The sequence below is a fragment of the Nyctereutes procyonoides genome, unplaced genomic scaffold (assembly GCF_905146905.1).
Source record: "Nyctereutes procyonoides isolate TBG_1078 unplaced genomic scaffold, NYPRO_anot_genome, whole genome shotgun sequence".
Classification (NCBI taxonomy): domain Eukaryota; kingdom Metazoa; phylum Chordata; class Mammalia; order Carnivora; family Canidae; genus Nyctereutes; species Nyctereutes procyonoides.
This window is the reverse complement of record NW_026575135.1, coordinates 17,232,613-17,258,512: the sequence shown is the minus strand read 5'-3', so window position 1 is coordinate 17,258,512 and position 25,900 is coordinate 17,232,613. Positions and strand designations below refer to the sequence as shown.

At 38.5% G+C, this 25,900-nt stretch overlaps 1 protein-coding gene across 4 annotated transcripts in view; it reads left to right on the top strand.

Annotated features, from left to right (window-relative positions):
* Positions 1–25,900, top strand: part of INVS (inversin) — a 155,768-nt gene that overhangs the window by 60,865 nt on the left and 69,003 nt on the right. For 2 of the 4 annotated variants that reach the window (XM_055301615.1, XM_055301614.1), the window contains 4 exons: positions 13,545–13,718; positions 17,622–17,789; positions 22,373–22,553; positions 25,025–25,134. In XM_055301615.1, coding sequence (XP_055157590.1) covers positions 13,545–13,718; positions 17,622–17,789; positions 22,373–22,553; positions 25,025–25,134 — 633 coding nt within the window. Of the gene's footprint in view, positions 1–13,544; positions 13,719–17,605; positions 17,790–22,372; positions 22,554–25,024; positions 25,135–25,900 lie in introns of those variants that run through there. The other 2 variants (XM_055301617.1, XM_055301616.1) reach the window with 2 other exon arrangements.

Here is a 25,900-nt window from a genome sequence, read left to right as displayed (position 1 = left end):
AATGTATAGAGTTGTTGAATCACTATGTTGTATGCCTGAAACTAATGTAACATTGTGTGCCAATTATGGTTCCAAAGAAAAAAAATTAACACTTCCAAACTTCTTGCATAATGTTGGATACAGAGTATTCATATAGTAGATAACTATTGAATGTTGAATAAATGATTGAATTAGGTCAGTACTTCTTTAATCTTGATATCATTTTTTAATTACCTGCAAAGTATTTAAGAAACATTAATTCCAAAATCCCAGAAACTCATTGCATTGACCTGGGATAGAACAGACGTTTTGTTTTTGTTTGGATTTATCTATTGTTTGTTTATTGTTTAAGCTTTTCAGAGTTGAAAACTCCAATATTAGGTTCTTCATTTAAACAATTGTTCTGAGAGTATGGAATTGTAGACTAGCATCTCCCAGAAACTTGTTTGAAATGCACCCCACACCAGGCCTAGTAAATGAAAACACTGAGGGAAGGCTTTAGTAATCTGTGTTTTCAAGTTCTTTGGTTGATCCCTATATATCCTAGAGGTCAAGAACTATCGATTTAAGAAAAACTGTTTTCCTGTAAACCAAATATCAATTATGGGAAACAAAATGCATTTTATAATCACCCCAAAAGGTGGTGCCAATTTAAAGCACCACTCTAAATACAGAAGGGTACCTTACAAGCACAGCAGAACTGTACTTGTGGAAATACGCCATCACAACATTTTATACCTTTTTCTAATATTTATTTTTTGCATGAAATGCTCTTTATTGAAGGAACTAATTTTCATAGTAATCTAAGAAAATAGCTTATAACAGACAGACGGAAAAAGCATGTGACGGATCTAGCATTGCATAAAGAATCCTCAAAGTCGAGGATACCTTTACATCATTTCTTCTCTTAGAGAAGAGTCTGTACATTTCTCTCTCTCTCTCTCTCTCTCTCTCTCTCTCTCTCTGTGTGTGTGTGTGTGGGGGGGGTGTTGTTTTTGACAGTAACATTTTCTCTTTCTGTTGTGCTGTTTGACTGTATGCCACTTGATGGCTCTGTCTATTCCTATGGAAACCAAGTTAGTGGAAGGAGCCAAGACTTGGAGAAGACACCGGGGAGAAATATTAGAAGAGTTCAGCCACAGAGCAACTAAAGATGTTGCCTTTCCTTCAGTCAAATCCTTTTTGAGAGCCAGAATCTGTTTCAAGCCGGGGAGATGTTCTTGGCTGATGTATTGTCTAGCTGCTCTGCCAGATGGATGAACATCTTAAACTGGAAAAACAACAAATAGAGCTCCTAGTCTGTCTTTGAAGTGCCATTCTTAGCCTTTGCTTAGAGAATTCTCAAATAGCTTTAAAAAAAATAGTTTTAAAGATTTGCTGAAGGTGGCAGGTTAGTGATGTGGTTACCATCATAGTTGTTGAGTAATTAGAAATTAGAAATTTTAGCTATAAAGCCTAGTGTTTGGACTGGACTATCAGAAATTTATGGAAAAAGAATATCTGAAACTGGGGGAAACAGCGCAGATTTAATTTCAGTTCTAAAGCCCAATGAAGTCATGTTATTCAAAAACGTGGGTTTTGTAACTGTTTGCTTTCTTATAGAGTCACCTTAAACAAAAGTCCAAGAAACCAGAGCACAACCAGACACCTAAATCAACTGAAACGAGAAAATGAGCCAAGCAAACAAGAATAATGAGGAAGGGCCATTCTTTTCCAATCCACTTATACTCTATATTTGATGTAGTTAGTAGTGGTATCTCCTGGCCCAGGAAAAAGAACAATACTAGATTGTATTATACTGAGCTACCTATGTGGCTGTTTAAATTATGTTTACATTTACATCCTTATTTCAATAAGGATGTAAAGTTTCATTTTTCCAATTTTATGACTTTAGTTTATGGCAGGAATTATTTTTTGGGGAAAGCAGTTAAAGCAGCTATTAATATAGATGGTTTATAACCCTATATCTTGAATCTAGCCATCTCCTCCCATCTTCAGATCCGTATGTATTCATTTCATTTTTTGCTATTTTTGCTAGGCATCTCTATATTGACATCCCTCGAGCCCCAAATGCCACATGCTAAAAAAAAAAATAGAACTCAAAATCTTCATTCCTAACCCCATTTTCTTTCCATCTTTCCAGTTGTTGACACCGCTCTCCATCTTCTACCCATGTAGGAGTCCTCTTATATATTTCACTAATCTGTCCTCTTATTTTCCTTTAGCTCTCAACATTTCTATTCTGAATTGCTCTAGTAAGTCCCTCTGACTGGCCTCGCCTCATTGTCAAGGTTTTGTCCCCCTCAAATTGATGCTTCACACAGCCTCCAGTCTATTTTTTTAAAAAACACAAATTCACTCACGTCATTTCTTTCTTAAACTCCTCATTGGCTCCCTGTTACCTGTAACAATAAATTTTAGACTCTTTGTCCTGCTGTATTAGACTTCCCATTTTCTATCCCTTGCCCACCTGTCTAATGTGTTTCAGGTCTTCTTATACTTTATTTCATATTACAAAAATAAAGAATTATTTTCAGGGATCCCTGGGTGGCGCAGCGGTTTGGCGCCTGCCTTTGGCCCAGGGCGTGATCCTGGAGACCCAGGATCGAATCCCACATCGGGCTCCCGGTGCATGGAGCCTGCTTCTCCCTCTGCCTATGTCTCTGCGCCTCTCTCTCTCTCTCTGTGTGACTATCATAAATAAATAAAAATTAAAAAAAAAAAAAAAGAATTATTTTCAGGATTTGAAATTTTATTTTACTCTACAAACAAGGTAAGAAGTTGGTCTATTACTGTTTCATGTATACTGACAATAGACAAGAGACTCCAAGGTCAGAAACAAAGAAGTTTAACAAGAGAGCATTATAAAAATCATCAGCACCTATATGTTTGCATTGATTTTCCTTGCCCCCAAGAATGATGAGGGAGTTTCCCAGTTACCAGATGATAGATGATCTGGGCCTTCTACCTACCTACCTACACATGGTAGGTTTCCATCAGAACTGAGGAATCTGCTGCTTTTATAACAAGCAATAATTAAGCACAGAGGGAAAAAATGACCTTATCTCTCCAGTTGATTGCTGCCAGCACATCCCTGAGAACTTGTGTAAGTCAAGAATGGTCAGGACTTTGCATTTTTGCCATAAGAATATGCAGAGATGGGAGCACCTATGGGTGACTCAGTCAGTTAAGCATCTGATTCTTGGTTTCAGCTCAGATCATGATCTCAGGGTCATGAGGTCGAGGTCTGCATCAGACTCTGAGGTCAGGATGGAGTCTGCTTTGGGATTTTCCCCTCCCTCTTCCCCTCCCCCCATTCACATACTCAACGCTCGTGTGCACTTTCTCTCTCTCAAATAAATAAATCTTAAAAAGAAAAAAAAAAGAACATGCAGAGATGATTAGGGTCCATGGTAGATTGCCTCTCCCAACAATCCATCACTTAGTCCTACATGTTCTTAACATGAGCATGCTATTCCATTAGCTACTCTGATTAATCTGACCAACAGAAGCTGAAAACAAATCTGTTTAATATGTCTCATATGACATTTAATTAATAGGACTCAAAGCAGCAGGATGAGAACAACTTGCAGTATTGATTCAACTATGCCCCTCAGTGTCTGGGATTAAGTCAACTGTTAATAAATACCAGGGGAAACAGTAGGTCTTACTTTATACAACCAGGATGCACTCTAAGACTAGTCTATTATCTATTATGACTTGTGCAAGGGAGTTTGATTGACCTACTAATCTTTGGTGGGATTACCGATAATTACAGGAAGTCCTAGATGGACCAATGGAGGAATATTTCATGGTCCTTTCTCCCCTATATACAAATATATAACCTGAAAAAGGCACAAGTTACTTTAGTTTAGGATTTGTAATTAAGCCTGGATCACCATTACATTACATTAATTTGGCTAGGCCACATGGGCAGTAACACCAAGCAGTTATAGCTTCAGTTGTCATATGTGGCATAGCCCAAAGCTCCTCACACACCAGGAGAGACATATTTATTTGTATCCATTAAGCTAAAATGAGGTTTAGCCAGTCCCTGTGTTTCTACATGTATGAGGGGGTTCACATTCAGGCACTGCCATTGATGGTGTCAAGCACAGCAGAAAACTTCAAGACCATCCATGTCCACGCGAATTTTTTATTTCATAGCAGGTGAGTGGCAGTGACAAACACAAGAAATGATCCTATTGTTAGCCTCAGTTAGTCTTTGATTCAGGCAGCAAACAATATCCAGAATGCAGTACTGGATCCAAAGGACAAAGAGTGTTAATTATCCTTCCAAGATCTAAGGTATTTCCTTCCCAGATGCTGAAGTGTATCCCATCCAAAAATTAGTGTATCCCATCCAAATGGCTATATCTCTTCACCTTTTCTCCAATTATCTACTGCTTGCACCCATACCCTTCATCTAGAAGGGTAGATGCATATGGAGCAAATTTACAGAGACTCATTATATTCCCCACCTTGGCCTATGTGAGCACTGTAGGAAGACTTAGTAAACAGGGTACTCAATCAGGCGGTCATTATGGATGTTTATGATCTAGGACTGTGTCCACCAAACAAACCCAAGTGGCTAAACCAGAATAAATTTGAATCTCTGAGTCCCTTTTTTGGCTGGGCTGCCATCCAGGGGCTATACCAACCAGGTAAGCCTGAGATAGCTCCTCAGGGAAAGAAAGAAGCATCATAACCATGAATGGGCCAGGAAGATTCCCAGATTTTTAAAATAGGCATGTATAATCCCCACTCCTTTGCTCTGATTATTTACCAGGAGACTGCCCTGAGGATATGAACTCTTTCTAGGGGTGGCCACATTCAACAGCCAAACTGCCTCTCTTAGGTGTGTGGACCAAGAGGAGGTAACTGAGGTAGATTCAGAAATCTTTTTGAGTTTATTTTGGAGGAACCCATGCCCTCTCTCAACAATTTGAGATTCTTGAGGGTGGTAGAAAACAAAGAACATCAATCAAATACCTTAAGTATTGGCCTGTTGTTCAGTGGTCTTTGTGACAAAAGATATACCATAATCAGACTATGATGGTCTGGAAACCCCGAAACATGAAATGTTTTCGTTTCAATGGCCTCAGTGCTGTGGCTGGTATAGGCTAATCAGACTGAAACAACAATATCATAACCTGAGAAATGTCAGCAGTGGTGGGCATGAGCTGACCTTGGCAAGGAGTTGTCAAAAAGTCCTTGCAAGGAATGAGCAGGAGCTGCCCTATAACGTGGCCTCTTTCATCACACACACACAAAAATAGACCTACATAGAAGAATACACAAGTTTGGTATGCAGTGGTAGCTTCTACATCAAACACGTACCTTTTACTTTAGGCCTAGTCTATGATGATGGATTCATTGCCATGTTTAGTGCTGTGATGGATCCAGGTGGTAAATGACCAATGACTTGGGCAATGCAGGCTTATTCAGCAGCCCGATTCCGGTTGGTCTTATAAGAGAATGAGCCCTTATTATAGGTGTCTACAGAGAGATTCATGCTGTTTAATTGGAAGACACAATTGTTTCTATAATTTGCAGCCACAAAGAGAAGTATCTTTCATCTACCACCATCTAGAGTCTTCCCCATGGCAGACCAGATGACTAGATCATTAGCAACAACCCAAGAGGCAGTAAAAACATACCCTGTTCTTAGGAATATTGTCTAAGGTAAGGATGATGGCTTTCATTTCAGACCTCTGGGCTGACTCCCCCTTACCATAGTCAGTTTTCCCAAGTTGTCATTGAGGTTGGACTGCCTCCCAGTGGATACCATCAGGTTTTAACTTAGCTAAATCATCAGTAAACCAGGCCAAGACATTCAGGGCATCAAGGGCACTATTAAGCCAGGAGCTTTACTTTAGACAGTGACGACCTCTGCACCCAGTGCTTTGTCCTCATTGCCAGACAAATAAGGCTATAGCAGGGATCTGATACCTGAGGCAGTTGGCTCTGTGCTATTAGGCAAGTCTTTGCATTTACTTTCACTTTTGAGCCGCTGTTCATTCCTCCTTGCTCTCACCATTCGTTTTCACTTTGGATCCTTGACTCAGCAGCCACAACCATATTGCCTTCAGGTTGCTGCCCCATAGTCATGCTAATATCCCTTCCTCTGCCTGCCCACAGGAAGGTGAGCAGAGACCAAAGCACCATTTGGATTCATTGTTTTAGTTCTACTTGCCACCATTTAGATTCATTAACAGATAGGATGGTGTGACCTCTTACCTCCCCCACCTTGCCTACCAGTTGGATACCACCTCAGAGAGTCTTCGTATCCCTGAACTTGGCCAGCAGAGTCCTTGTGCTTACTCGTCAAGGAAACTATGTCTTTGTCAGCATCCATTCCTCATTGCCTGCATTGTCAGGGCTTGGATTTAATTTTACCCTACTTTTTTCTTTAGTGCATGCTAACTTATTATAAGGTATGATAAATTGTCTATGGGTACCAGTAGAAGACACAAGACTACCAAAAGAGACAAAAAGCTTTACTACTTATTGATGGTACAATAACATGAGCATTTGCTTGCTTGCATCAGTTTCTCTTGCTCCCAAGAACTATGGGAGCAACGCAGAGGACCTAGACAGACTCTGGGCATACAATGGGTTTGTGTGACATCTGAGAAATGCTGAGTTTGGGGAATCCCCAGGCTGTAGTGTGTACTAAGCAAGCCTGCTCCTTGCCTGATGTCCTGGATGACATTAATGTCCTTCGGGATTGCTTGCTGCAAACCCAACTCTGAGAAATGCCCTAAATAAAGAGGAATCAAGGCTTTGCATTCTTGGCATACCCAGTAAACACATGCAGAGATACTCAGGACCCATGGCAGATTTCTACTCCCAGCTCTACTATTGTGGTATTTCCAAGACTATTTGTGTCTGTAACCATTACAGAAAAAATGTAATATAATGAAATCACTGATATTTGTGACCTAAATACTTCCTAGGGATAGTGATTCTTTAAAAAAATTAATATTGCAAATGCCTTAGGAGTTTATAAATATATAATTATAGAGATATCATTAGAATTAGTAACAAATCACATTTCTATTATCTCCATTTCAGTTGTAAATAATGTATCTTTTTGTATGTTATATGATTAGCATTTAAAATGAGATATGAAAATGTGTGAGAAATATCAGAAAGGGAGACAGAACATAAAGACTCCTAACTCTGGGAAACGAACTAGGGGTGGTGGAAGGGGAGGAGGGCGGGGGGTGGGGGTGAATGGGTGACGGGCACTGTGGGGGACACTTGACGGGATGAGCACTGGGTGTTATTCTGTATGTTGGTAAATTGAACACCAATAAAAATTAATTTATTAAAAAAAATAAAATAAAATGAGATATGACAGCATGCCTACCTTACATTCATATGTGCTATTTTATATATATATATATATAGTTATAATATTTAATATTTCCAGGACAAAGTTCTATAAAAACTCAAAAATGAACCAAAAAAATGTAGTGAACACTTGTATATATAGTCAACAGTTGTCTTCTCCTCAACTACACTGAGAGTAAATATAAGTGCTGAAGACATAGAACAAGAATGCAAAGATCTTAATTGAGAAACATGTGAGTCCCAAAGTACTGTATTGTTTTTGGGGAAAATATCCGTTCTCTTCTGGTGTTTCAATAGGGAGAAGAGCCACTATAGGTAGGGTTAGCCAAGTCTTCAGCTTTGGAGTCTGTTCAAGTAATTGTTTCAGCTAAAGAGGAAGCAAATAGCAAAGGTTCCCAGGAGTTAGATACAGAAAATATGGTAGCCACTTGGAGAAGAAATGTAGAGGTAGAGATTCAAAATATTTTGAAGATCAGTTGCCAGTAGTCTAGAAGTTAATAATTAAGGCACTTAACCAGGAACAGAGAACAATCTTGTATTATATGATTTCAGATATTCTGGTTCAGGAAGATACTCCCATTTTTCTCACTGAGTGAAGAGTGGTCATATTCACACTAAAGCCAAGGAAATACTTAGAATTAGGGAGTATTGTTTACCTTAATATGAGGCTACAGTTTTAGAGGAAGCTCTTTATCTAGAGACGTGGTAGGAGCAGGACAAAGATCAAGCCTCCAGACAAGGAAAGCATCCTTCATATCAGTAGAGATAGGGCTGCAAGGGAACATTATAAGAGCAGATTCTTAGTGGGCCAGGAGTGGGTGTTAGCAGCTGTAAGGGTGAGCAAGGGAAGAGAGAGGGGGAAAAAAGGAAAGGAAAGGAAAACAACACCAAACAGTCTTCTTTTTAAAATGAGCCTGCAAACAAAAATTCCAAAATAGATGAAGAACTCTAACGCTAAGAAAGCTAGCAATATCATTATTCAGATCATGAATTCATTCCCAGTTGAAGAGCATAAACAAAGCAAAAGACAAGCCACACAAAGAGAGGAGATATTTGCAAAACCAAAACCAAGAATTAGTACCCAGAATATGTAAATAACTCCTACAGATCATTAAGAAAAAGACAACTAAATTGGGAAATGAGTAAACAACACAAAAAAGGCTAGTCACAGAAGAGGAAGCAAATGGCCAATAAACATATAAAAACATTCCACCTCAATCAGGGAAATGAAAATTCAGTCCAGAGTAAAACATAATTGTGTTATCTGTTTTATTGGCAAAAGTTAACAAGTGTGACAAAACCAAGTGTGGTGAGGATGTGCAGCAATAGGAATTCTTGTACATTACTGGGGGGAATATAAATTGGAGTAGCTACTTTAAAGAGCAATTTCAACCTGGCAGTTACAGAAATTCGTGCACATTTTACCAGGAGACATGTACAAGAAAATTTACTACAATATTGTCTGGAATAGTGAAAAATGGGAAACATGCTAAATATTCCTCTAGAGAATAAAGACCTACAGTTATTTTCATATGACAAAATACTTTCTCCAATGAAAATGTATGAACCAGAGCCACTTGGATAAATCTCAAAAATGCTGCTTTGAGTAAAAAGTGGCAAGTGATTCATACAGTACTATTTATATAAAGATTGAAAACATGTAAAGCAATGCTCTGTAACTTATGGATACATATATGTGTAAGAAGCAAAAGTATTAAAGCATTCATTGAAATGACAAACACCAAACTCAGGGTAGTAGTCTCTAAAAAGAGAGAGAAGGTGTTGGCATTGGAGAGGGCCATAAAGGGAGCACCCACTATCTCTGTTGTGTTTTATTTCTTAAACATAAAAAACCTAAAGGAAAATATCAAGGCATTTCACTCAAAACTCCTTATTATTGTTATTAAGATTACCTGACTATATGCTTTTTTCTAAAAAAAAAAAAAAAAAGTTCATCTTAGAGAACTGGACAGACAAAAAATATAAGATTAAAAGTAGCATTTTGGTTGGATTTGTTTCCCAGACTCCTTTCAAATGCTGTTCACCACATCAGAGAACTTTTTTATCCTTTTTTACCCTTTTAGATTTCATAGTCCTTTTCATGCATATAGGGGAAATCCAAATGTTATAATCATTTGCATCTCAGACTAAAGAAACTCTTGTTAATGACAGGAAGATTAAGGTGAGGATTATGGCTACCTATTAAAACAAGTATCTCATTCAGTGTTTCAGAGACATTAGTAAATGTTTTTTCATTTCAGTGGCATAACAGACCTGATCACATCAGGGTTAATGTCCTCTTAGTGACTAAATCAGGACTTTTCTATACCTTCAGTTCTCTTACTTGTGCTCACTACCACCAGTTTTCTTGACTGTCTACTCCTCTGGGGCACCTGGGTGCCCAGTTGATTAAGCATCTGCCTTCAGCTCATGTCATAATCCCTGAGCTCCCTGCCCTTCCTCCCCACCGCCTCTGACCCCCTCCTTCCATTGGGCTCCCTCACTCTCTCTCAAATAAATAAATAAGATCTGTTTTTTTTAAAGAATATATACTCTTGATTTTTTTATCTCCTTCACTCTTTTACTGTTTCCTACTCAGTTAGAAATTATAAAAGCAGATCCCTCAGGATCAGGTTCTGTGTGCCCCTAAGAAATGGTGCTAAATGATTAATTTCCAAATCCTCCTAATTCTTGCATTTAGGAATCAACCAGAAAACTTAAGAAGTCTGAATTTCAAGCGGTATTGAGGAAACATTTAGACATTTTGTTTGTTTGTTTTTGTATCGAGAGGGCTTTACAGGAAGTAAAATTGTCTGGGATATGGGTCCCCAGAGTCCTACAACCTTCAGAGAGTTATCAAAGTAGCTTGCTGTCTCAGACTGGTATCTTCCTCTTTTCCACTGACTCTAGAAATATTTTCCTGATTTTAGCTCTTGGAGTTCTCTGTCTCCTCTGCTCATTCTCAGAATTGAGTTTGCATACCCAGGGCATCTTATAAATGCTTGTTCACGAGACCAGGAAGTTGACTGCGTGGTCCAAACAGATTATAGTGTTTCTAGTCCCAGCATTCATAGATAATAACTCTTTTGTGTCCCTGTCCTTTGGAACAGAAGCTGACATCTCCCCAGGGTTCCAGCTGAATTCCTTCTGGGCATGCCCTTACTGGTCCAATGTCATCATTATCTGTAGGCAGAATATAGGCATCTTTCTCAATGCAAAAAAAAAAAAAAATCAGAAAACTACTATTTCTAACATTCCAACTATTTTTACTCTTATTTGTCCCTAACCTTGGTTCTCTCCATAATCACCAGTTGAAGTGCATATAGAGAGTCAGATCTTTCTATCTGTATGCCCTCCATCATGAGCCATTCTTGGTTCTACTTGATCGGCTACGTCCTGTTGCGTCCCCCACACTGGAAGGCTGTTCATAATAAAACTAGCAAACATTTACCAAGCATTTGCTTTGTGCACTGTTCTGAGTACTTTACAACTACGATCTTTATCATTTCACATGCACAATAATCTCAATTCCTGTTAGCCCTATTTTGCAGATGAGGAAATCAAGGCACAGGAAGATACTTTACTTCATCTGTAAAACCTTTCCTTTTACTTCTGTAAGGAACAAAGATGAAATCTATATCAAAGAGCTTTGTACTAAGTAAAGTTTAGTGTAAACATTTTGCTATACTGCCTGCTTCATAACAGGACTCAATGAGGGTTTTGTGAGTGGACATATAAATAAATATTATTACTGAGTGCATCTTGCTTTGTATAGGTTGAATCCCCAGAACAATGTAAGTGCTGTGTCTGTAAGCCAGTAGTCACCCACACCAACATATTCTTTTTTTTCCTTCCCTTTTCAGAATCAAAATGATTGTCTGATTGAATATCTTTAAAAGGTCATGATGAATTATTCCATAATATTTGAAATGTTATGCTCAAAAAAGGTCAAGTCTTATTTTTTGGTAAGAAGTACCATATAGATTTGTTTTTCCTGGGTACCATTTCTTCAAAGAAAAGATGGCAAGAGATTTAGAGCAGGGTGCCCTCTTGAGGAAATTTTAGCACCTTACCTCTCAAAAGCTGGCATTGGATGACATGAGAAACCCAGATGAATGATGCCCAAATAAATAAAACATTAAAAAGTAGGAGTGACCAACTACCAGAGATCTGAGTATTAGGATTCCTAACTGTTATGATCTAATATAGCAACATTAAGAATGTTCAAACAAAAAGAAAAACCTCTGGAAGATATTTTATGTCCACTCCTTGACTCAGGGCTCAAGCAAACATGTCTGTTGTGCCAGGAGCTATGCTGAGTACAACGCTCGATAAAATATAGTCTCTGCCTCCATGATGCTTACAGCCTGTGACGGAGATCACAGTGAAGGGAAATAAGCAATTACATATGTAACTGTAAGCTGAGCAAATTGCTGTGAAGGAAATGGGAAAGGTACTAGAATAAAGCCTAACAAAGTAATTTCCATTAGTGTGGTCAAGGAAAGCCTTCCTGAGAGGAAACAATTGAGCTGAGTCACTTGGCTTTTTTGGTCCAAGCCTGCCTTTTTAGACTATCAATGCATTATAATGCTAAAAAAAAAAAAATCCCCTTTCCAACAACATTAAGGACGTAGAGGATCTCAGAAGATGAAAAGGACTACCACTCTGCTTTGAATAGGGAGGAATATGCAGGCATGAAACAGGCAGAGAACTGGTTCATGCCATACTGTTTGATCATGTTGAATGTCAGATATTCATGGTACCAGGCAAGCTGAAGGCCCCAACCAAAATTGGAGATATGGGACCAGATCTCAGGAAGGAGCTCCGAAGAACTAGTTTTTGAGGGTTCTGTTTTGGTTCAAAGCTCCCATATTACATACACATCCAGTTGACCTGGATCCCCACCAGTGCTGTAGCCTCTGGAGCTAAACTGCTTTCTCTGGATGGGTTGACAGTACCAGATTGGAGAGTTTAACTGATGTGGAGATTACTGCCTGCAAGTGGTCAGCCTGCAGTGATTCCTGGGCTGGCATTTAGGTGACCAGATGAGTCTAGGACCCAGACTCTGAACAAAGATGCATCTATCTCAGTTGTAACTGTACAGAGCTCTCTCCAAGAAAACTAACCACCTATTTTATTAATCAGATGACTGTGAACAAAACATTCAACCTGGGTGAATTTCACTCCCCTCACCTGGGGTTTAGGTTTTTAAATCTCCACTCATTTCACAAGGTTGTTATACTTTGCATGTAAATCACAGATGCCATATTGGTCAAAACGAGCTGAAACTATCTACCCATTGCCACTAGTAGGTAGCAATTTGGAAAATACGCCAAAACCCATCAACTGTACAAACTCCTTTGACCCAGTGGATTGATTCCTGATCATTTATTTGTATGAAAAAAAAAAGAAAAAAGAAAAGAAAAGAAATACTATGTGGAAATAAAAATACATTGCAGCATTTCTTATAAAAGAAAATATTGAAGGGGCATCTGGGTGGCTCAGTGGTTGAGCTTCTGCCTTTGGCTCAGATCATGATCCCGGGGTCCTGGGATCGAGTCCTGCATTCAGACTCCCCATGGGGATTCTGCTTCTCCCTTTGCCTATGTCTCTGCCCTCTCTCTGTGTGTCTCTCATGAATAAATAAGTAAAATCTTAAAAAAAAAAAAAAAAGAAAAAGAAAGAAAAGAAAAAATACTGGAAAGGATCATAGGGACAGCTAAATAAAAGATAGTGCTTTAAACACAATGAAACATCAACCAGGGGTCCCTGGGTGACTTAGCGGTTTGGTGCCTGCCTTCGGCCTAGAGCGTGATCCTGAAGTCCTGGGATCGAATCCCATGTCGGGCTCCCTGCATGGAGCCTGCTTCTCCCTCTGCCTGTGTCTCTGCCTCTCTCTCTCTCTCGGTCTTTCATGAATAAATAAATAAAATATTTAAAATAAAAAAAAAATTAAAAAAAGAAGCATCAATCAGCCACTGTATAAACCGTATGCACCAGGAAGTGGTTGGTCCCGGGAACATGAAAAAGTAAAACAATTGATGGAGTAATGGACTTATACGTGTTTTTCGTTGGATGAATTTATCTAAATGTTTTTACTCTTGTAGAATAATTAAACTGCTTAAAAAGTTTTAAAATTTCAAACATGTTTGGCCCCAAGCTAAATGTCCTTTTATCATTTTTTTTTATTTTTATTTTTTTTTTAGGGAAATTATCGTTTCATGAAACTCCTACTTACACGCCGGGCAAACTGGATGCAAAAGGATCTGGAAGAGATGACCCCTTTGCACTTGGCCACTCGGCACAAGAGCCCCAAGTGTTTGGCACTTCTGCTAAAGTTTATGGCACCAGGAGAAGTGGATACACAGGATAAAAACAAGGTAAGGCACTTGTCAGAATTGGGGGCAAATAAGAGCAAAGAACAAATGCTTCCTTATGACGTGAAATCTCAAGGAAGAATTATCACTCCATACACTTGATGGAACATTTCCTAGTCCCCGTACTTCCCAGTGAAACATTTCACTTAAATTCTGTCATTTTCTCCTTCTACCAACCATGTATGGTAGATAGTATCACCTCCTTTTCACTGATGGGGAAACTGAAGTGTGAGATTAAAATTCTGTCCAAGATCCAAGTGGCAGGACCAGAATTCAACCCAGACCTACCCCCAGACCCTATTATTTCATAGCTAGTAGCTATAATTACCATTGGTGGTTAGACGTGGTGGCCAAATGCCTGGGGCAATGTAGGCAGTGCATAGTAGTTTAATGGCCTGGGCTTTAGCATCAGAGTCCTTGGGTTTCCATCTAGAAGCCACTACTTACTTGTTCTGCACCTTTGGGCAAATTTTCTTAACTCCACTATATGCTTCAATTTTCTCCTGTGTGAAAAGGGAATGATAGGGTTGTTGAAAATAAAATGAGATAAGATATATAAATAGGGTTTAACACAATGCCTAGTGTATAGGATGCTCTCGATACATGTTAGTTATAAAATAAATACCATTCATTTCATTTTGGCTCTCACAGCTGCTCTGCCATTTGTTGCTGGGATCCCTCATCTTCCCAGACCTTGAATTTTAGCATATTGTACAAGCCGGTCACTGTTTTGATCAATGCTTTAATCATTGTTTACAGGAAAAAATTGTGGTGTTCGATTAGATGAGTGCAAAAATCCTCTTCCTTTCCACCAGGCACCGAATCACAGAGTCTTGCTAACTCCAATACTCCTGTGTAATTAAGACACTTAGGATTAAACCCTCTGGGTTCATGATCCCTTCATTCTCACAGTTTCTTTGTGTAGTTTTTAGATTTTGTTTAGCTGTTACTCACATAACCCAGGGTTCTGAAATTAACTTTGACTTTATTTTACAACGACCATAAACTAATATTATTCCTTACTCACAGCGTTTGTAGTGCTAATATATCACTAAAAAAGCACTTTGATCAAACCACAAAGACCATTAATCGCTTACAAAGTCACAGATGTCTTTAGGCTCTATAATATCTTCCCCAGTATCTTCTAGGGACTCCCTGCTATCTTCCAGTCCTATGTATTCTTCTGTTACTGAACAAGGATAGGAGGTTATCCAGTCAGACAGACAGAAAAACATCTGCAAGGTCCAGGCAGGCACCAAGAAGAGAGCAAGACAAAAGCTTAGAGCCATGATTCTCAAACAATCTGATGGGAAGGATCCATTTTTGTGTTTTCTTCAAATTTCCAATCCATCACAGACCAATAATGTTATACCATATATTAAAACTGACCCCCCCAAAAAAAAACCCCATAAGACAACACCTTATACCCTTTAGGATGGCTATTATTACAAAAGCAGAAAATAACAGACTTTGGTGGAAATGTGGAGAAATTTGAACCCTGTGCTGTGCTGGTAGGAATGTAAAATGACAGAGCCACTGTGGAAAACAGCATGACAATTTTTCAAAAAAACTAAACATGGAACTACTCTATGATCAGAAATTCTACTTCTGGGCATATTCCCAGAAGAATTGATATTCAGGAATGTGAACAGATATTATACATCCATGTTCATAGCAGCATTATTCACAATAGCAAAAAGATGAGCATGACCCAAATGTCCATTGCTGGATGGTTAGAGAAACAAAATGCAGTACATGCAATGGAATATTATTCAGCCTTAAAAAGGAATTAAAGTCAGACACATGGTACAACATGAATGAACTTTGAAGATACTATGCTAAGTGAAAGGCTGGGAGGAGATGGATATTAGGAGTCACTGTGGAATGGGCATGGAGTTTCAGTTTGAGATGAAAAAGTTCTGGGGATGGAAGATGCTGATGGTTGCCCAACAGTGGGAATGTGCTTCCTGTCACTGAACCGTACATTTAAAAACAATTGTTGGGCAGCCCAGGTGGCTTAGCCGTTTAGCGCTGCCTTTGGCCCAGGGTGTAATCCTGGAGACCTGGGATCAAGTCCCACGTCGGGCTCCTTGCATGGAGCCTGCTTCTCCCTCTGCCTGTGTCTCTGCCTCTCTCTCTCTGTATCTCATGGATAAATAAATAAAATCTTCTAAAAAATTACTAGAAAAACATTTTTTAAAGATGTAGAAAATATAATTCCAAATTTGTGCTATTAGATTCAACAGACCTAATATTACATTTCAGTAAGTATATTCAGAACAAACATAACATGGCAAAGGAATTACAGAAACGGTACGTGTTGTTTATTTGAAAATGTGAAAAATAAATAAATAAATAAATAAATAAATAAATAAATAAATAAATAGAATTTTTAAAAAATTAAGAAAAGAAAATGTGGCTCCAGGGGCCTGAATGGCTCAGTAGTAGAGCATGTGGCTCTTGATCTCAGGGAAGTGAGTTCAAGCCCCACATTGGGCATGGAACCTACAAGGAAGGAAGGAAGGAAGGAAGGAAGGAAGGGAAGAAAGAGAAGTAAAGAAAAAATGTGGCTATCAGAAATTACTTGCTATTGTATTTGTGACTGTTTTTTTCTATAATCATTACTAAATGAAAAGTAATGAGTGACTCTTCCTATTAAATGACCATAGGTACACTTTCCATGAATACTATGTATGTCAACGTTTAAAGTTTTCATTGTAGCAAGTGAGTTTGGTTCCTGCCTGTTAAATGATCTGATTCTAGGTTGGATTGATGACACTGCTATTTATAAGGGATAATGTACAGCACAACCATTTCTGTGTTCCCTCAGTAACCTTTCTAATAGGGAAACTACTCTTACTGTGGTTTATTGATGAGAATGGCAAAGGATATTTTAAAGCAATGCAAACAAGTTTGAGATGTCATTTTTTAAAAAAATAAATTTTATTTATGACAACATTTTATTCTATTTATTTTTAAGTTAGCTACACACCCCACATGGGGCTCAAACTCAAGACCTGAGATCAAGAGTGGTGTGCTCTTCCAACTGAGCCAGCCAGGTGTCCCATCAAGATGTTCATTTATAAACTTTTATCTGAAATAAAGCAAGTGTTACTGTATTCCCTACATATGTCTTAACATCAGTGGCAGGTATAAGAATTTATCCTGTAAAATTATAGTTAAATTTAAATTTGTACTTTGATGTAAGAAATGGATTCCAGATCTGTGATTTCCCGTGCATAGATCTTCTTTTTGATAGATATTGAAATTCAAAACATTCTATGAAATTCTTAAGGTGCTTGGTGTAATATCAAGATCATCACTTACTTTGTTGATAGTTATTCATAAACTACTGTAGTGCTTTTCTTTTTCTCAGTATTACTAATCTCATTGATTAGTCCCTGATGACCTCAGTGCCTATCATGATTAAGAAGTCAGATTCTACACTCAGACTGACTGGGTTAAAAATCTTAATTGGAGGGACACCTGGGTGGCTCAGTGGTTGAGCATCTGCCTTTGGCTCAAGTCGTGATCCCAGGATCGAGTCCCACATTGGACTCTCTGCATACAGCCTGCTTCTCCCTCTGCCTATGTCTGCCTCTCTCTGTGTGTCTCTCATGAATAAATAAATAAAATCTTTTTTTGAAAAAAAAAAATCTTAGTTGGACCACTTACTACCTTTATGTCCCTAAGGAGATTACTCATCCTCCTTGTGCTCCATTTTCTCATCAGTCACATGCAAATTCAAGAGTCCTCATCTCCCAGAGTTGTCATAATGACTATCTGAGGTAAAATGTATAAAGCTCATACAATACTGCCTGTCACACAATAAAAGCTTGGGAAAAGTTTATGTTGTTACTATTATTCTTGTTACTGTTGTTTTTTTTGAGACTCTATATTTTGCAGCAAACAGCTCTGCATTGGAGTGCCTACTACAATAACCCTGAGCACGTGAAGCTGCTTATCAAGCATGATTCCAACATTGGGATTCCTGACGTTGAAGGCAAGATCCCACTTCACTGGGCAGCCAATCACAAGGATCCAAGTGCTGTTCATACAGTGCGATGCATTCTGGTGAGTACGGTGGTGCTGCTAGACCTTTCTAAAAAACAACTTTTTATTTTGAAATAGCCAATATACAAAAGCCTATGTATGACACACAAACAAATTATGAAGCAAAAGAAATACAAAATCACGTGAACCCATCCCTCAAGAAATAGAACATTTTAGTGCTGCTATTTAAGACCACACAGAGGGATCCCTGGGTGGCGCTGCGGTTTGGCGCTTGCCTTTGGCCCAGGGCGCGATCCTGGAGACCCGGAATCGAATCCCACGTCAGGCTCCCGGTGCATGGAGCCTGCTTCTCCCTCTGCCTGTGTCTCTGCCTCTCTCTCTCTCTCTCTCTCTCTGTGACTATCATAAAAAATTTAAATTAAAAAAAAAAATAAGACCACACAGAATTCCCTTGTGCCAGTTTTTCTTCTTTCTTTCTTCTTTCTTTCTTTCTTTCTTTCTTTCTTTCTTCTCTTTTCTTTCTTTCTTTCTTTTGATTTCTTTATTTATTTATTTATTTATTTATTTATTTATTTATTTAAAAGAGAGAGCAAGGGTAGGGGTGGTGGGCAGAGGGTAAGGGAGAGAGCATCCCAAGCAGACTCCATGCTGAGCGCAGAGCCCGACCAGGGCTCGATCTCACCACCGTAAGATAACGATAACAACCTGAGCCAAAACCAAGAGTCAGACACTCAACCAACTGTGCTACCCTGGCACCCCTCTTATGTGCCAATTTCCCAATACATTCTCTCCTGCGTGCCACGTTTGTCCAGTCCCCCATCAGGTACTTTACTCAATTTGTGTTTATCATCCCTGACGTTGTTTTATACTTATGCTCATTAAATACTGCATAGAGGTAACATTTGTAAAATACTTATAAGATATAAAGAATAGGGAAACCACAAATACTCATGTACTCATCTCCGAGTTTTCCTTTTTTGGGGGGTGCAGAGAGAGAGAGCATGCAAGCAGTGGGTGGGGAAGGGGCAGAGGGGAGGAGAGAGAGAATGAATCTTAAGCAGGCTCAACACCGAACACGGAGCCCAATACAGGGCTCAATCTCAAAACCCCAAGATCATGACCTAAGCCAAAATCAAAAGTCCCACGCTTAACTGACTGAGCCACCTAGGTGCCCCTCATCTCTGATCTAAGAATAAGTAGATTACCGTTACCATTGAAGCTCCCTGGGTACCGCCCAGCACTGTTCTATTCTCCTTTTTCTGAGAAGCAGCCACCATCCTCAATTTCGTGTTAATCATTCCTGATTTTCATTATAGTTTTACCGCATACATTTGTATCGCTAAACAATATATTGTTTCATTTTTAATGCTTTTGAGTTTTCCATACATGGAATCACATTGAATGTATTCTTTTGCAACATGCTTTCCTTGTTCAATATTATGCTGGTGATTTTATCTATGCTGTGTATAACTGTAATATATTATTTTTTAATGTTACATAATATTCCATTTTATGAACAAGCCACACATTATTCAATTATTCATAGATATTTGGAACTATTTCTAGTTTTTCACTATTTAAAAACAGTGTTGCTGGGGCACCTGGGTGGCTCAGTGGTTGAGAGTCTGCCTTTGGCTCAGGTTGTGATCCCAGAGTCCTGGGATCGAGTCCTGCATTGGGCTCCCTGTAGGGAGCCTACTTCTCCCTCTGCCTGTGTCTCTGCCTCTCTCTGTGTCTCTCATGAATAAATAAATAAAATATTTTTTAAAAAAAATAGTGTTACTTTGGAGTGCCTGGGTGGCTCAGTGGGTTAAGTGTCTTGAGACTCTTGATTTCAGCTCAGGTCATAACCTCAGGGTGGTGAGATGGAGTCTCTGGTTGGGTTCTGGGCTCAGCAGGGAACCTGCTTAAAGATTCCCTCTCTCCTCTGCCCCTCACTCTCATGCACTCTGTCTCTTTCTCTCTCTCTTTCTCTCTCCCAAATAAATAAATAAATCTTTAAAAAAAAAATAATGCTGCTTGGCACTTTTTTTTTAAGTAATCCAGCATAGGGATTGAACTCATGAGCCTAAGAGTCACATGCTCTACTAACTGAGCCAGCCAGATGACCCTGAACTTTTTTTTTTAGCATGACTAAGATACATATTTAACTAGTTGATGCAGATGCATAGAAATGCAGTTGGTATTTTTATTCATTGAATATGTATCTAACTTACTATACTTTCTTATTAATTTTGAATATTTATCAGTGGATTCGTTGGCATTTCTACCCATTCCTTCTCATATTCCAGCTTACAAACTGTAGCACTCTAATATTTAGTCCTATTTGCTCATAACATACAAATTAGACTTTAAAAGATAAAATTATTTTGAATATGCAGTGCTCATTTCTCAACTCTTTCAGGCTATTATTTTGCCTTGGGCCTTTCATTGTTCTTCGGAAGGAGTCTGTTATTGGTCTAATTGTTATTACTTTATAGATGATTTATCTTTTCTCTCAGGTTGCTTTTAAATTCTTCTCTGTGTGGTATCCTACAGTTTCACTACAATGTGTCTAGGTATGGTGCTTTTTTTTTGGTCCTGTTTGGTGTGTTCTCTCATTGCACATCAGTTCTGGAAAATATATAGCTATTATCTCTTTAAATATTACCTCTCTTTCATTCTCTACACTCTTGCCTTTAGGGTCCCAATTACACATATTTTAGACCTTTTTATTTTATTAACCGTGTCTCCCCTCATTTGCCCTCTTCATCGAGCCTCTAATCCTAGTAATTATATTTTTACATCTAAAAGTTCTTTTTGGGGATCCCTGGATGGCGCAGCGGTTTGGCGCCTGCCTTTGGCCCAGGGCGCGATCCTGGAGACCCAGGATCGAATCCCACATCGGGCTCCCGGTGCATGGAGCCTGCTTCTCCCTCTGCCTGTGTCTCTGCCTCTCTCTCTCTCTGTGTGACTACCATAAATGAAAAAAAAAAAAGAAAAAAGAAAAGTTATTTTTGTTTTTGTTTGGTTTTTTCACATTTGCCTGGTCTTTTTGATATTTTTTGTTCCTTGCTCACCTTTTATTTCACTTTTTGTTTTATATGTTTTATAGATGGTTATTTTATATGCTTTATGTGTCAATTCCATTATCTGAAGTCCCTAGAGGATTGTCAATCATAATATCTTATTTCCTCACAGACTTAGCTTTTCTTTTTTCCCTTGTAAACACATCTTAGTCCTTGGGAGACTCAAAGGCCTAAAATACCACCATGGTAAAATTCTACTTCTCTTTTTTGAAGTGTTTACAATACCTTCCATGCACTTTTTTAATAAAATAGGATGACTGTACAGGCAGCTCTAAATCTGGGCGGCCCTTTGGAGAGTTCTCAGATTGGGGCAGGAGGACTTGGCTTTGGATATGACCTGATCTGGAAAGGCATATGACCTTGGGTGAGGTAATTCTCTTTAGCTGAAACAATCACAGAAGCCTGACCATTGAGGGTCATCTGCCAGCAGCACTCACAGCAGCTAGGGAAATAAATCCACTATTCTTGAAAGGAGACCTAAACAGTAGATACAAAGATCTCATAGAAAAATGAGTAAGTATGAACCATCAATTTAAACAGAATATCCAATAAACATATGATAAATCCCAATCTCATTCATAAAATAAATACAAATTAAAACATCAGCAAAATGCTTTCCATACCTATAAGGGAAAAAATCCAGTAAGCTTGATAATACCAAGGGATTAAGTTGTGCCAGCATGTAGGGAAATAAAAACTTTTACACATTGTCATGGATGTGTTAATTAGTGTAACCATTTGGAGAAAAGTTTGATAATACCTAGTTAAAAATGTAAATATCCGGAGCACCTGGGTGGCTCAGTGGTTGAGCATCTGCCTTCAGCTCAGGTCGTGATCCTGGGGTCCTGGGATCGAGTTCCGCATCGGGCTCCTACAGGGAGCCTGCTTCTTCTCTCTCTGCCTGTTTCTCTGCCTCTCTCTCTGTGTCCTTTATGAATAAATAAATAAATAAAATCTTTTTTAAAAAAAGTAAATATCCTTCTACACAGCTATTCCCTTCTAGGCATCTGAGCTAGAGAAAAATCTCACACATTGGGCTACAGGGGGACCTTGTAAAGGAAGCATGTTCATTGCAGCATAATTGTTAATAGTAGGAAATATGTAAATAACCTAACTATCCCTCAGTAGGAGAATGGATAATTAAATTGTGGTTTAACAAATGAACTAGATTCAACATAGATACCCAAAAATATAGTGTTGAAAGAACTCAAAAGTATAAATACTGAAAATATACATATTTACATATTGTTTATGGATACACACATACATAACAAAAGTATAAAACATACAGCTTTAGCTGACTCCATAACAGATACAAAAGCACATTAGGCAAGATATTGACACCTATTTAATCTGGATAATCAGTGTTGGTATTGATTATATCTTTTCTTCATATTTTAGAGTTAAACATGACAAATTTTTAAAGATTTAGAACATGTACTTTTTTTTCCTGAATTTTACCACTTTGTGCTAAGAGAGAATATACAAGTTTAGAAAATTGCTCAGCTAATGCATACGTCCAGTGTGATTCATTGAGGATTCCATGTGTCTGAAGTCCTGGTTCCTTAAAAATAGGATGCTGCTCCCACGGAATCTTTACTGAACTGGCAAGACTATGAGGGTCGGACACCTCTTCACTTTGCAGTCGCCGATGGGAATGTGACAGTGGTTGATGTCTTGACCTCATATGAAAGCTGCAATATAACGTCTTATGATAACTTGTTTCGAACCCCGCTTCACTGGGCAGCTTTACTAGGTGAGTTGACTGAATCAAAGAATCAATGGTAGGAGGAAATACATGAATACCAGAAACTTCCCATGGCTTCCCTTTCTCTGTCAGCTCCCACTTCCTGTTTAATTATTTTGATTTTTAATTGATATGTGGCATCTCATACTTAAATCCTTCTGTCGTATGCTTAAATTTTAGTAATATAGGGCACCTGGGTGGCTCAGTGGTTAAGCATCTGCCTTTGGCTCAGGTCGTGATCCTGGGGTCCTGGGATTGAGTCCCACATTGGGCTCCCTGGGAGGAGTCTGCTTCTCCCTCTGCTTGTGTCTCTGCCTCTCTCTGCATCTCTCATGAATAAATAAATAAAATCTTTAAGAGAAAATTTTAGTAATATAAATGTATTCTCTGTTATATATTGGTTTTAATTTCAACATAATGTCTTAACATGTTTTAATTTTTATTTTAAAAGTAATGCACAATCACTGACAAATGTAAATATAAAATAATCTTTTTAAAAAAAATCTTTTCACATTCAATGCCTGTGTATTTTGTGGGGGGTTTAATTTTGCGTTTTTGCCAATACTATGATATATGATTTTTTTCTTTGTGTTTTCCCGATAAGCCTTTTACTTAACCAAGTTTGAGGGGATCACTCTGTTAGGTGAGAGTATAAATAATGTGTATCTGTCTGATTTTGCAGGAGACGCAATCTGAGAGTCTTTAGTCACTAATAGTCACTTGTAAGATAAATAATTTGGTCTTTTTTCTGCTATTCTGCTCTTTGAGTATTACCAGTGTTTGGGTGTTTTTTTCCCCCTTTTTTCTTTTTGGTTTTTTTTCCCCCATCTCCTTTGTTTTCTGCCTTTTGATATATAGGTTAGGTTTGTTGTTATTTGGTTTTGAATTGCCTAATGTTTTAACAAGTTTCTTAGGTTCTACTAGTGGTTACTTTAAATTATCAAAAACTTTTTAAAACCTGAGTCAGAGTTAAAAGCAAAACTGTATCTATCGATTTCCATTCATTTAAAAATGAGGGACTTAGCACAATTTACTTACCACTTTTTTAGTATTTGTTAATATAATCTGAAGTTTTTCCCAATTATTATGATGAATTTACTTTTTAAATCCCACATTGTGCTTTTTTTAAAATACTTTTTGCATTTGCATTCAGTGTTATTGTCAGATTTATTATTTAGCTCTCATTTCAGTGTGCACTTTCATCCTTTTTTCCTTTCCTCTGCATTCTAGGAGGACTTGGCAAATTTGTCTCCTTATCAGTACATTGACTTTTTGTTCCATAAGTTCTGATTTCTTTCTGCTTTTCATAGATTGTATCTGAGGTTGTATTTTGGTTTCCTTCTCTCATCCAAATTTCTTTGTATCTTGGCTTATTTCCTTTTCGCCTCCTTCCATCACCCTTTCATTTCAGATTGTGTCCTTCTTAGGATATTCTGTTTTATTTCATAGAAGCTATCTCTTTGCACAAGTCAAGGATGCCCAACAGTGTCCTGAAATTTTCCTCTGGATCCTTCTCTAGATCATTTTCCAAGGTATGCACTTCATCTTCATGATGGTGTTTCTTTTTCCTGTCCCATAGTATGTTTTCGTATTGCCTTTACTGAATTGTTCTCTTTATCTTTAAAATAAGATGGCATGTGTCTTGATGCTTGCCTGTGATCCTACTTTTTTCCTATCCCCGAGAACTCCATCTTGGATCATACCCGGGAACAGGTAGATGAGCACAACTCCCACTCAGATTCCGTTTTTCTGCCTGGATTTCAGTGTGTCCTTGTTCTGCTGATGTGACATCTCCATTGCCTGGGTCCTTGGTATGCTCAAACAATAAAATTCATGAAATTCAGGTTTCCAAATATGGAAAATATGCTATTCCAAATATGCTATTCCAAATATGCTATTACCAGGTTTATTCATTCTTTAATCCTTTCTACAGCTCCTTGCTTGCAGAAGTGCCCTGTAGATTATCTTCTCTGCCACCACCTCATCATTCCTGTCACTTGGTTCCTTGGACTTGTAATCACTGCCTAGATATGAAAAAAATGGAGGAGGGAGGGTAGAGGAGATTCAGAGGAGGCCTCAGAGGTCACAAGAGGATGTATTATGGATGGTCCTCCTGAAGAGCAGAAGAGAATAGCTGTGTAGTGCTGATTGGCTATACAGTGGAACCCAGGATGAGGGACAGTGATGGCAGTCAGGGTCTGGCTTCCCACCATTATTATAGTGAGGCCAAGGAATGCGATGAGCTGTACCTAATATAACTTTTTCTCAACCTAGCAATTATAATGACTGTCATTTCCTTTCTGATTGAAGCACTAAGATTTTAGTGTTGTGTTTGCCTCTGTTCTACATTTTCATAATATTTTCATGAGAAGTTAGAAGAGGCTGTACTGGGGGCTACTATTCAGAAAACTTCCCTTTAAACAGATTACAAATTAAGTAGTCCTTTGATGTGATAACGGCCTCACTGTGTCTGCTTTCAGGCCATGCACAGATTGTCCATCTCCTTTTAGAAAGAAATAAGTCTGGAACCATCCCATCCGACAGCCAAGGAGCAACACCTTTGCACTATGCAGCTCAGAGTAACTTTGCCGTAAGTAAAACATGACAATTATCTTTTCCCTTAATTAAATTTTTATTTTGTCATCATTAGAAATTCATATGCAGTTGTAAGAAATATAATAGCAAGATCCTATATACCCATAACCCAGTTTACACCAATGGAAACATCTTGCAAAAGTATGAAACAATACCATAAACAGGAAATTGACATTCCTACAATCCACGGATCTTATTCAAATTTCAGTTATACGGGTACTCATTTTTGTGTTTGTGTGGCAATTATATTTTTTTAATTTTTATTTATTTATGATAGTCACACAGAAAGAAAGAGAGAGAGAGAGGCAGAGACACAGGCAGAGGGAGAAGCAGGCTCCATGCACCGGGAGCCCGATGTGGGATTCGATCCCGGGTCTCCAGGATCACGCCCTGGGCCAAAGGCAGGCACCAAACCGCTGCGCCACCCAGGGATCCCCGGCAATTATATTTTAACAGTTGCTCATACTCTTGGCTCTGGCTGAGATGCGAGGGATAGTCTTCGTCTTTGTAAAGTTGTTAGTCATGGGAAATTTTAAGACAATTTTTATATTAACTCTTCGGTGTAACATTTTGTTCTGTGTAAGTATATTTCATCTTCTGGTTAATTTTATGACCCTCACATTTTATATGCACTGTGTTTGGCCATCTGTAATTGTCCTGAAAGCAGTGTGCAAGTTCTTAGAACTAGTCTAGGCTTGGCTGGGATCCTGACTCCACTCTCTGCTGGCTAGATGACCGGCACAAATTTCTTTACTTCTTGA